At 34.8% G+C, this 11,956-nt stretch overlaps 1 protein-coding gene across 1 annotated transcript; it reads right to left on the bottom strand.

Moving 5' to 3' along the window:
* Nucleotides 1-4,789: 4,789 nt before the first annotated feature.
* pcdh8 (protocadherin 8) lies at nucleotides 4,790-9,858 on the bottom strand. The gene is made up of 4 exons (XM_016253105.1): nucleotides 7,529-9,858; nucleotides 7,380-7,450; nucleotides 6,411-6,544; nucleotides 4,790-5,175 (listed from the first exon to the last, which is right to left on the bottom strand). The coding sequence occupies exons 1-4, from the start codon at nucleotides 9,848-9,850 to the stop codon at nucleotides 4,844-4,846; spliced, it is 2,859 nt and encodes a 952-aa protein (XP_016108591.1). The 5' UTR covers nucleotides 9,851-9,858; the 3' UTR covers nucleotides 4,790-4,843.
* Between the last annotated feature and the right edge of the window lie 2,098 nt (nucleotides 9,859-11,956).

Raw genomic sequence — 11,956 nt, 5'->3', positions numbered from 1 at the left:
CAAAATATGAATGAATTATAATAAACTAGTATCTCAGTGATACTAAAATAACACTTATGCTCTTATGTCCTATGTAAAAAAATTTGAATATATATATATATATCTCAACTTTCACATAACAACACATATTTTGCACAATATATATATGTGTGTGTGTGTGTGTGTGTGTGTGTGTATGTGTGTGTGTGTGTGTGTGTGTGTGTGTGTGTATGCACATGTATAGATAGATAGATAGATTGGTAAATGCATTTGTTGACCATATGGTAATAATAATCAATAATAATTATGAGGATCATGAGGTAAAAATTAATTATAATAAATAAATATTTACTATAATGTGTTCTTTTTTGGTCTGAGGTAATGTGAGTGACGAGACATTTTTATGTTCAACAAAAACTCAATAAGACTTGTTCGGGAAGAATAAAAGTATGATAATAATAGAGCACCAAACAGCTTTCATGCACTTTACCATACAAGACATTTCAATCACAATCTTTCAGTTTATTTTTGTTGGTGGAAAATTGCATATAATGGCACGGTGATTTATGAAAAAGCATCAGCAAAACTACTTGGAAAAGCACAACATGTATTTTATTGATAAGTATGCATATCTAGCAGCTGCTGTTGCAATAAAAAAACACCTTTTTTTATAAATGTCATCGTTTGGACCGATAATCTACCTGCTGTAGAAGTTCAACATCATCCCTTTAATGGGCATACATATGAAACATAATTACCAACATTCAAAACAATTTCACTAACGTAGAAATAATTGAGCAATTTACTTTTCTCATAATGCATGATATGGATTAATTATCTTTCATTATAGACGAACAGACTCGTGGCTTGAATTGCGGAGGCCTGTTTAGTTTAATCTCAATGACACCAGAGCACTTTATAGAGATATATGAAGGATCGTAGACTATTAGACTCATTTGCCATTTGCTTTTGCCACGGAAGTTAATTAAATAAATCTTTAAGCCGTAATATTTAGTCTTCAGGACATCTGTTGAACAGTGTTGTAGGATCTAAGGCAAGGAATGAAAAGCCGTTTCTCTGTATTGCATGTCCTTATGTCTGTCCATGAGTCAAAGATGAGACTACAAGCTCTGAGTGAACAAATCTGCCTTAAAGCCTTAAAGGAATAGTTCACTAAAAATGAAAACATGCTGAAAATAAAACATGCAAAATATAGATGAGTTTGTTTCTTCATCAGATTTGGAGAAATGCAGCATTGCATCAGTGTCTCAGCAATGGATGCTCTGCAGTGAATGGGTGCCGTCAGAATGAGAGTCCAAACAGCTGATAAAAACCATCCAATCCATCAGTTAACGTCTGGAGAAGACAAAAGCTGAAACAAATCCAGCATTAAGATGCTTTTAACTTCAAAGCATCGCTTTTGGCCAAAATACGAGTTCATATTTTATAATAACCTGGAGCTTCCTCCAGTGAAAATCACATCAAAAAGCACATCAAAATCCACCCATATATTTGTATAGAGCTGTTTTGGCTTGTAAACGGTGCTCATGTGCAGATTTCTCCCTTTGATTCAGACTAGATGAATTTTTCACTGGAGGAAGCTCCAGGTTATTATAAAATATGAACTCGTATTTTGGCCAAAAGCGATGCTTTGAAGTTAAAAGCATCTTAATGCTGGATTAGTTTCAGCTTTTGTCTTCTCCAGATGTTAACTGATGGACTGGAGTGCTGTGGGTTACTTGTGGATTATTGTGATGTTTTTATCAGCTGTTTGGACTCTCATTCTGACGGCACCCATTCACTGCAGAGCATCCATTGCTGAGACACTGATGCAGTGCTACATTTCTCCAAATCTGATGAAGAAACAAACTCATCTACATCTTGGATGGCCTGAGGGGGAGCACACTTTCAGCAAATTTTCATTTTTTGGAGAATGTTTAGTAAATTACTTTTTCTTAGTTTAAATGAGTTTAAATTACTCTCGTCAAGAAGCAAAATGGCAATTCACCCAGTAAGTAAATGGTAAATTGTCTCAACTCTTCGAAATCCCAAACTGATCCCAAATATACAACAGTTGTCTGAAAACACACGTTCGTTATGAAATGTATGATGTCCCAGTACTAAAATGACAAATACAGTTACATCACCTAATCAAACTGACACAGAATACGTGATGCATTTAATATATTTTCATTGATGAAAAGGTGCCATGAGGTTTTGTGTCAGTGTAATGCATTAAGGTCAAATGTATCCAATCTAATGGAAATATCAGCATATGAAAAATGAATTACACTGCAAGTGAAAGACTATTCCTAAATTAAACTTATTTTTTAGATGAAACATCCATGAGGTGTGGTGAAAAAGTTATTTTGGTGTCTTGTAAACTGACTCAGATATGCTTAAACATGTTCAAATCTGTTTGTTGGGAGAGTTTTGAAGGGCTTTAGCTGCAGTACTATAGTAGGTTCAACCCTGTTGTTAATTGGGCCTCTCAGCATCACGTCCTCTTTCTGTGCCTCTCTTCTGATCTATATGGAAAACACTGGGAGACGATACAATACGCCATTTCATGTGCTATTGATCTTTTTGTGCAGTTGCCCTTCATATCCAATTGGAAATCTGTCATATCCCATCAGCTATGAGCAATTACTAACAAAAGGATGATGGCATCGTTCCTCTTGTTATTTGCACGAGTGAAAACATCCCTTTAGGCCAAAGTGAAATGAAAGAATGTTCCTGTTTATTTATTTATCTATTTATTTTTCATCCACAACTCGCATTGCAGAATGAAAGCACCTATTTGATGAATGTTTCATAGCGATTTTTAGTGTGCTGTGTTATTCCCGTTCTGGAATTACACAACCTTCATATTAAAAAAGTGTAATCCTGCATGATTTGTATATGGAAAAGGCCTAATGAGAACAGTGCGAACCAGTTTATTCCAGAAGGATGACAGAATTTATGGATCTATTTGTCTTCAACATGAGCTTTAAATGACAGAATAGGCCATTGCATGTTTGAATGCCACTATATTCAAACTCAAACTGTCTAGAAAATAACTAGAAATATATAGATATTTTTATATATATTTTTAAAAAGATTTTTTTTTAAATATGTAATTTTTTAAAATATAGTTTATGCATTTAAATGTATTCATGAATTAATATTTTAGATTTTTTTTCTACTGTTGTTTTTATATATTTTGACACCAGCACCAAGTGATATAAGTAAATATATAAGTAAATAAATAAATACATACATACATAACTAATTGTTGTTGTTATTATTAGTAGTAGTAGAAGTATATTTCTATTCTCTTTTTTAATTTAAGTGAAATTCCTTGTATTTGGAAATCAGACCGCAAACAAATAACTACACATTTTTTTTACTACAATGTGCAAAGTTTAAAATTTAAACTGAAAATATAGTTTAAGAAAATGTTTATTTATTTATTTATTTCACCAAGTCAAATTCCTTGTATACTTGCAAACAAGACCAAAAAAAAAAAAAAAAACTAAAATATATTGTCATTCTAAAGTATGTTTAGACTGAAAATATAGTTTATGATATATTTAAAAAAATATCCTATTTTTTATTTTATTTATTATTACTACTTGTTGTATGTTATTTTGACACCAGCACCGAGCGAAATCCTTTGTACTTGCCTGATGAAGTCTGTATTATATCTGTTGTATATATTATATTTCTAATGTTTTGGCTACGGTCATAGTCTGCGAATGTGTCGTTGTATTATATGGCCATCTGCACCTGTTACGCTGCAAACTAACTGATGATGGCCATATAATCTCTCACAGCAAGCTCTTTAACTCCACTAATATGCCTGATTGTGTGTCTTTCTAAGCCTCATTCTTCACATGTTATTGTGAAGACGCGCTGCTGCGTTACAAAGCAGCTAATCCAGAACAGGCCATGTGTGTGCAATAATCGGACAGGCTGGATTTGAGGACTTAACTTAATGTGTCTGCATTGTCACATGAGTCTTTTACAGTTAATCAGCTACTAAACAAGACGTTCTCAGAGGTAAGGCAACAAAATAGGCTTCCAAGTACTTTATTTTGGGTCACTGAGGTGAGAAAATTATATACAATTAATACGTACAGACTTTGCATAACTTTTCAAAGGTCTGCTTAAAAAGCAGATGCAAATAAAGAAAGGCAAATATACAAGGAAAGCATTCGACTCTCAAACAAACATTTATACATTGAAAAAATTACCTTCTAAATAAAACAAAGATTATTTGAGTATGTTTTACAAGAAAATACTATTTCAGTCTTTCTGCTTCAGAATGTCATGCTTAAGTCAATGTTATTTGCCAATTCTTTGTAATTATTTGTTACATTTACTAGCAATTTGAAAAAGTGAAAATTGCTTCTACACCAATTTTTTTTTTTCAGCGTATTTTTGGCACGTTTGAGGTATTTGAGAGATACCTTATCAGGATCTATGTGCAATTTGAAAAAAGAGAAAAACAAAGAAAAAGCATATTTAAAATTTTTTTTGGAAATATAAATATGATTAAAAAAAATTCTCATTCCAAAAAAATACACTTAACTTCTACTAAAGACATACTAACGCATAGCTAACAACATCTTTTTGTTTTTTTACTGGAAAAGGCATAATACAAAATATACAAATATTTACAAAAAATATTTATATCAATTTAACTCACACAGGCTGTTTTTAAATATATTTTCCTGAATTAAAAAAACAAGAAAAGAAAGAAAAAACACTTCCATTTCTATTACGGCAAACCAGTATCAAAAGCACTGATTGCTGAATTGTTGGGAAAGTTTTGCTCAGTCACATCAGATTCGATGAACCAGACTGAACCCTTATTTGAGATTTAAAAAGTAGTAGCATCTTCAGATGAAGCTGAAGCCAGAAACGCATCCTTGACAGTCTCGGTTTGCTCTTCGACCTCCGTCATCCCTCTCCGCGTCTGATGGGCCGAGTATGAAGGCAGCGTTCCCGTCCTTGAGAACGTCTGAACAGGTCTCTGAGTGTTCAGCATGTTGGTTTTACTGTAGCTTTCTCTCCAGGAGTGGGAACTGACATGGGTCGTCTTGTAAACCGGTGCGAATCCGATGGTGTAGGCGCTGCCAGGAGGTACGTGCATGTTTCGGGTCTGTATAACGTGAGCTTTGCTCTTCCAGTCTCCTGCAGTGTTGAATGAACCTTAAAGAGAAAAAGACACAGGAATTTAATGCACTGCAAAAATCATTTCTGTGGTCAGTTTGTTTTTCTTGTCAGATTCATGTTCACTCACAAATATATATACAAATAAATATATATACTGCATATATATACACACACACACACACAAATATAATCTGAATATAATCATTTTTAAATTAAAAAACATTTTAATAATTTAAAATAATAATTGTAATATTGTAAATAATATTTTTTAATAATTTTATTAAATCATAAAAATGCATTTTTACTAATAGTCTCAAACATTTGGCTCCCACTGCAACTATGTGTATTTTTAATATCATTATTTTATAATCAAGTAATTAAGATGAGAATTATTCAGGTAGGCAAACAAATATGTGTTGTTCTTTCTTATTTTAAGCAAAAGTATCTTTTTATCTTATTTTAAAAAGAATAATTAAATTTATCTTATTTTAAAAATATATTTTAATTAAATACAGCACTGCAAAAAAAATATGTTTGTCTTGTTTTCTGGTAGGGCAAAAAAAGGAACATTGTAAAGTAAGTTGCTTGCTGATTTTTATTAAAATGTGTCACATGTTTACACGTGTTATAGACAACAAATAAGGTTTTTCTTCAAATGTGACATGTGAATGTATTTTCTTGGATTCAAATATATATATAAAAAAAAAAAAAATATATATATATATATATATATATATATAATTTTGATTTTTGATTTTTTTATATATTTTCAAAAACACACAAAAATGGCCAATAAATATATTAGTAAAAAATATATTAATGCCAATACTGTATATATTTGAAACATATTTTAGCAAAAATATATTTATTTAAAAAAAATCATTTGATTTGTTTTTGGCCATATGGGAAATATCTAAACATTCTTAAATCAACATTTATTTGAGAAACTAAATGACTCAAGATATTAAGTCTTGTTTTCTGAAAAATGTTTTAAAAATCCACCAATTGGGTCAGAAAAAATAATTTAATTGAAACCGAAGACAAGATTATATTTCTGATCCCATTGGCAGATATTTTTTTTTCTCATTTTAAGGAAAACACTTCATTTTGAGCATTTCTTCAGACATTATGTCATTTTGCATCTCAAGTAAACGTATCATGATTTAGGAATGTTTAGATATTTGAAAACGAGACTAAAACACTGAGTACTGAGAAGACGACACTCTCACAGAAAACATTGCAGAGCTGGTCTGTCAGATAAGTGTCCGCACCTCTGGCCAGCGGCTGGAAGGTTGTCAGGTCTCTTTTCAGAGCGGCTCCGCTCATGTCAGAGTCGCTGTCATTGAAATCACTGTCTCCTTTGCCGCTGTCCTTCACGCTCTGCTGATCTGTGTTGCTGGTGCCACTGAGAATACAATCAGATCAAAATGTTAGCGGCTGCTAAATAGCACCTGATTATTGATATTCCATTGCAGAACAAAACACTCTATTCACTGAGACATGACTAATATGCCAGCGTCTCACGTACGGTTCGTACCAGAATCAAAAAGTGATCCGTTTGCATATTAAACATGTTTATAGTTATCAGTTATGACCAAAATTATGTGTATTCGTCGATTGTAGTTGCAAAACCACAGCGGGGTTCAAAAGCATAAGAACGTTTTGCATTTAAACATGGAAATAAATTAGTTTTAGAATTTTGAAAAAAGTTATAATGGAATATAAAGAGATATATTTTAGGTGCGCTATTTATAGATGGCTCATTAAATGCAAGTAAATAGGTGCCTATGATCATGTGACTCTTCATATTCATTCTCAAATTCATGTTCACTTGTCACTCAAATTATTGTGCTGATGATATAATTTTTTTAAAGTTACACTATAATGGAGAATAAAGTATTATTTCAGATGCACTATTTCTCTGTGACTATCCAAACCAAAGTAAATGAGTGTCTTTGATCATGTGACTCTTTGTACAGATTCTCATATTCATGATTATTTGTCACTCACATTATTATGCTGGTTATATAATAATTTTTAAAATTATTTAATAGTTTTAATAATATTACATTTTTAATTATATCATGAAAATGAAAAATAAATGCATTTTCACTAACGGTCTCAAACTTTTGGTCCTCATTATTTTTTTCTATTTTGATTGTTATTAAGTTATAGTCAAGCAGTTAAGATGGGAATTATCCACACTAACTAACTAAATACATAAATAGCAACATTCTTACCTCCTTTCCAGACAGTATTTTTCATCTTGCCATAAAAATGTTTGTTCAAAAGGTTTGCAGGGCAGGAACAGCTATGAAAACAAAAGCTCAAAGTTAATATAACGGAAATGTGCATCAATACAGCAAAACGTTCAGCCAAAATCACTCACCTTTTCCTCAAAATCCAGGCTTTTATCTTCATACAGAGGTTGCATTGAATCACCTTCGTTTCTGAGGAAGGCATTAGGGCCGCTGTAAATGTTTGAGCCGACAGGGTTGTTCTTGGAAAGCGGGGTTGATCCGTACAGACCATCTCTCCCAAAGTTTCTTCGCCTTCGTTTGATGGTGCAAGTCACGGTGAGGATGATAATCGCCGCCAGTAACAGCACACAACATCCAGCGAAACCAATAATCAGTGCAGTCCACACATCAAACTCTAGAGTCTCTTCATTCTTGGATCGGAGTAAAATAACCACCTGGTCCTCTTGTGCACCTGTGTCTGTCACCACAAACCGGACGGTTGCCGTGCTAGAAAGCGGCTGTCTTCCATTGTCAACAACCGAAATTGTAATCTGCAGGACGTCTCCATATGATGCAGTGAGTTTTCGGTTCAGTACGATTTCGCCGCTGTTTTTATCAATGGAAAAAAGTTTGGCATCGTCTTCTAGAATATGGAAATTAAGCTCGCTGTTCACGCCGCTGTCTTCATCTTGAGCCGTCAATCGTAAAGCTAAATAGCCGCTATGAGCGTTAAAGGGAATCGGGACGACGGCGGAATTGTTCTGTAACACCGGATATGTGAAATACGGAAAGTTGTCGTTCTCGTCCACCATGCGGAGTTGAATTAAAGTCGTGCTTGATAATGGCGGGAAACCTTTATCGCTGGCTTTGACCGCGAACTCGACTTCATTCAGAGTCTCAAAATTGAACGATCGCAGTGTGTACAAAGAGCCTGAATGAGGATCGATGGAAACAAATGTAGAAATCGGCGAACCGTCTGGCGTTTTGCTGTCGATTAGGCTGTAGGAGACTTTTCCGTTTTTCCCAACGTCGAGATCGCGCGCAACCACCGTAGTCATGTACGACCCGGGAATGTTGTTTTCAATTACTGAGACATCATAGCTGGCTTTGCTAAACATCGGCGCGTTGTCGTTCTCATCTGTGATGCGAATGGTATAATGTTGAACGGTTTTAAACGGAGGAGTTCCTAAATCCTCAGAAATAACAGTGAGGTTATATTCTGGAATGGCTTCTCTGTCCAAAGTTGTGGTCGTTATGATCATAAAAGTGTCGCTGTAGGCTTGTTGCAGCTTAAAATGCTCATGTCCTTCTAAACTGGTCCGGACGTAGCCGTTGGGACCCGAATCTGCGTCTGAGGTGCTAATAAGAGCTACGAAACTCTCTTCGGCTGCGGATTCGGGGATGAACGCCACTCCATCACTGGTGGAAGTCATTGGTTTGATGCTGATTTCCGGTGCATTATCGTTCACGTCGACGATGTCGACAATAGCCCGACAGGAAGATGAAACCGAATTGGCGCCCAAATTGGAGGCTTGGATGTGCAACTCGTACGATTTCTTGGTCTCGTAGTCGACGGAGTCTTTGAGGGTCACTTCTCCGGTGATGAGGTCGATCTGGAAAACACGTGTGACTTCACTCAGGGAGCCTTCGATGAAGCCGTACACGACTTCTCCGTTGATGCCGGCGTCGGGATCGAAAGCGTGCACTTTTAGCACACGTGAGCCGATGGGCGAATCTTCGCTGAGTTCTACTTTGAGTGATTTGTGTTCGAACGTCGGGCTGTTGTCGTTGAAGTCCAGAACTCGGATGTAAACGGTCGTCGAGCCCGATTTCGCCGGAGTCCCGCCGTCGGTCGCCGTCACCTCGATGGTATAAAACTCTTCGGTTTCTCTGTCAAGCGTCTTGATCAAAACAAGTTCAGCTGACTTTTCTCCATCCTCACGAGTGCTGACTTCAACGACAAAATGGTTTGTGTGTGAAATATGGTAGCTTTGAACGTAATTGACTCCGACGTCGAGGTCCACAGCGACGTCCAGCGGAAATCGTGAGTTCAAAGGTGCGTTTTCTGATATATCCAAATGCGTCTCGTTGCGTGTGAACTGAGGTGAATGATCATTAATGTCTTTTACTTCGATCTCGACATGAATGAGCTGGAATTTCTCCTTTGAGAAGGCGACGACGTCAAAAGTTATAAGACACTGTGGAGATCGGTGACAAAGCTGCTCTCGGTCGATGACTTCTCCCACTGTTAAAAGTCCGTCGATTTGCCTCATGCGAATGATGGAGTTCGTCTTCTGTATAAACTTGAATGATGTCTCAGGATCCTCCGCTGGGTCAATTTTCAGGTCTTGAGAAAGGTTTCCAATCTCTGTCCCTGGTGCATCTTCCTCATACGTGACATATTTTGTTGTCGTGCAGCTGGCGTTGCAGATCATGCACAGAAGCATGAAGTAACTGCAGTAGAACTTCATTTCTGCAAAGACAGAGTAGAACAGCAAACAAACAAAACACTTAAAAAGAAATGCGAGAGTAAAAGCTCTTCATTCGGTCATCACTAGTACTGCTTGCAGCAGATTCTGGTGTCTCCAGCTCCCACCTATCAGATATAGGTCATGGTATATGCAAATGAGCCTGTCTGCTGACCAATGAACCCTCACACACTCCTAAAATCCCCTGCTATGGCTCTCTACTGGGTCACAGCTGTTTCACACCCTGCCTGTGGGAGACCCTAATAAACAAAACTCTATTGTTTTCATGTCAGACATACACTACCAGTCAAATGTTTAGGCACGCTTGACTGAATTTACTTATTTTATGCTCTCAAACTCTGTAGGATTCTGTTTAAATGCATGAAATTAGTTTTGTAGGCAAATATAAATTTTGGATTTCCTTAAAAAGCTGAAATTGTAATAAATAAATAAAAAACTTTTATTTAGTTTAGTTATGTAAGATTTAAAAAATCTAATCAAAATAAAATACAAAAGTAACAGTATAGACTATAATAATGATACAAAAGATTTCTATTTTAAAATAAATGCTGTTCTTTTGAAGTTTTTATACATCAAAGAATCCTGAAAATAAAAAAAATTAATCACGCTTTCCACAAAAATATTGGGCAGCACAACTGTTTTCAACATTGATAATAATCAGAAATGTTTCTTGAGCAGCAAATCAGCATATTATACTGATTTCTGAAGATCATGTGACACTGAAGACTGGAGTAATGATGCTGAAAATACAGCTTTGATCACAGGAATAAATTAAATTTTACAATAAATGCACATAGAAAACAGTTATTTTAAATTGTAATAATATTTCACATTTTTACTGTATTTTTGATCAAACAAAAGCATTCTTGGTGAGACTTCTTTCAATAACATAACAACTGATAATGTAAAAATTAGGCTAATGCACTTCTAGAGACCAAAGCAGAATGAAAACGCATCCAGACACGTTTTTAACTGTAAATGTTTTAAAAGTCCTCCATCTATTCAGTGTTTACACAGGAAACCCAGTGAAAAAGTGCCGACTATAAAGAATGATTAATTCAGAAACGATTCACTGTCATCGCTTGTTCAGCCGAGAGTGAAATCACGAGAGCTGCACATAATAAAAATATCAAAATACTGAAATTTTTTTCAGGTAAAATATATAAAATGCATAAAAATTATTTTCATACAGATTACTTCCATACTTTAAATACCTGAACTAAATGTCGTATTTATATATATTTTTTTGTCAAGTTTAGACTAAATGTAATGAAAATGTCCAGATCTTATAAAAAAAATATTTATTTAAAAGGCTGAAAAGATCAAATAAAATAAAAATTTAAGTAAGAAAGAAAGTAATTTTCTTAAAACAACAAATTTTTGGTGTTTTTATGACATGGCAAGGTCAGTTTGACATCTTTATAATATTCATGATTTAGAAAGTCGTGATTTTATGTTTCCGAAATAATCTGAAAATAATGATTGGGTTCACTCACACATAGTCAGCATTTCTCTTTTGCATGATCTTTAATTTTACTTTTTTAAAATGTATTCAATGTTAAGAAGCAGTGAAAATAAATAAATAAATAAATGAAAGCTAAATTATTTCAAATTAAATTGAACCTAAGGTGGTCTAATCAATATATATTTCAAGTAATTATGAGAGTTCTAAGGCACTCAATTCAATTGCTTTAATGATTAAAATAAAGTTTTCAAATTTTTTTTAAATGCCTAAAACTGATTTGTGGCATCTACACATCCATTTGTCACTGACTTATGAACATATGAGTGTGGTCTTGATTTAAAGTCGAAAATATTAGAACAGTTATCTAAAAATGCTTGTTTTTTCCTTAGTTAGTTCATGTGGTACTAATTGCAGAATGCATGAAGCTTTTTCAAAGAGTCTGGCGTGGAAACGACGGCTCTCAGTCTGCACCGCTGAAGGTGTGAATGCAAACACTGATGCTCGAGTCTCTGACACCCTTACAGCTGCTACACACACACACACACACACACACACACTCAGGTTTGTTTTTGTGAAAAGTGGGGACTCTCCATAGGCGTAATGGTTTTTATACTGTACAGACC

Source organism: Sinocyclocheilus grahami, unplaced genomic scaffold (assembly GCF_001515645.1).
Source record: "Sinocyclocheilus grahami isolate Dianchi unplaced genomic scaffold, SAMN03320097.WGS_v1.1 scaffold1158.1, whole genome shotgun sequence".
In the NCBI taxonomy this organism is placed as follows: domain Eukaryota; kingdom Metazoa; phylum Chordata; class Actinopteri; order Cypriniformes; family Cyprinidae; genus Sinocyclocheilus; species Sinocyclocheilus grahami.
This window is presented reverse-complemented; position numbering and strand designations above follow the sequence as displayed.